Consider the following 928-nt stretch of genomic DNA (forward strand, 5'->3'; position numbering starts at 1 on the left):
GAGTCAGTATATACTATATAAGGTCATTTAAGGTCCGATATGGTTACTGAGAACCAGCAGCTAAGGGTAACTATTGAGTTTTAAGGTATTTTCCACCAAGTTTTTTTACTTTAACCAATTTTTTTGTGTTTTATTAGCATCTGCTTCCATTTTGACAGCTTCACTATCAATATTAATATTATTTTGTCTGTTTTAGTTTAATTTAATGATCTAATATCAGTATTTTTTGTTGTAGAAAAAATGGTAAAATATCGTCGCTTGTTCCAGGAAGAGCGCCTCCGTGCTGTTTTCATGGCAGAAAATGGTGAAAGTTATAGTAAAATTGCAACAATTCTTGATCCTACTGCAAGCGGCATCAGGAAAATTATTAAGAAATATAAGAATTCAGGTTCTACAGCAGACAAGGCAAGATCCGGAAGGACAAAGAAGACGACGGCTCATACCGATCGGGTGGTGGTCCGCATGTCACTTCAGGATCGTCGCCTGACTGCACCACAACTAAGCCGGAGACTGTCGGAGGAACATGGAGTTAATTTGGTCTTTAGATATGTGCGGAAGAGACTACAAAAAACCGGATTAAGAGAATGTGTGGCAGCAAAGTAACCTCTGCTCTCTGCAGCCAATGTCCGGCGACGGTTGGTCTTTGCCAGGGAGCACAAAGACTGGACTGTCGAGGACTGGAAAAACATTATTTTTTCCGATGAAAGTTTGTTTCAACTATTATGTGGGGCAAAGAGACTGATTGTTAGAAGAAAATTTGGTGAAAAGTTTAAAAAAGACTGTATTGCACAAACTGTGAAGCATGGCGGTGGTAGTGTTATGATTTGGGGGTGCATGTCTTGACACGGGGTAGGACAGTTGTATCGGTGCATTGGGTCCATGAACCAAGGCCAATATATTGGGCTGCTTCAGGACTCAATGCTACCAT

At 40.5% G+C, this 928-nt stretch overlaps 1 protein-coding gene across 1 annotated transcript; it reads left to right on the top strand.

The window, feature by feature from the left end:
* The first annotated feature begins 240 nt into the window (after nucleotides 1–240).
* Nucleotides 241–603, top strand: LOC136091704 (uncharacterized). The gene has a single exon (XM_065819411.1). It carries the CDS (start codon nucleotides 241–243, stop codon nucleotides 601–603), a length of 363 nt encoding a protein of 120 aa, XP_065675483.1.
* Nucleotides 604–928: the final 325 nt, after the last annotated feature.

Source organism: Hydra vulgaris, chromosome 15, assembly GCF_038396675.1.
Source record: "Hydra vulgaris chromosome 15, alternate assembly HydraT2T_AEP".
Taxonomy (NCBI): domain Eukaryota; kingdom Metazoa; phylum Cnidaria; class Hydrozoa; order Anthoathecata; family Hydridae; genus Hydra; species Hydra vulgaris.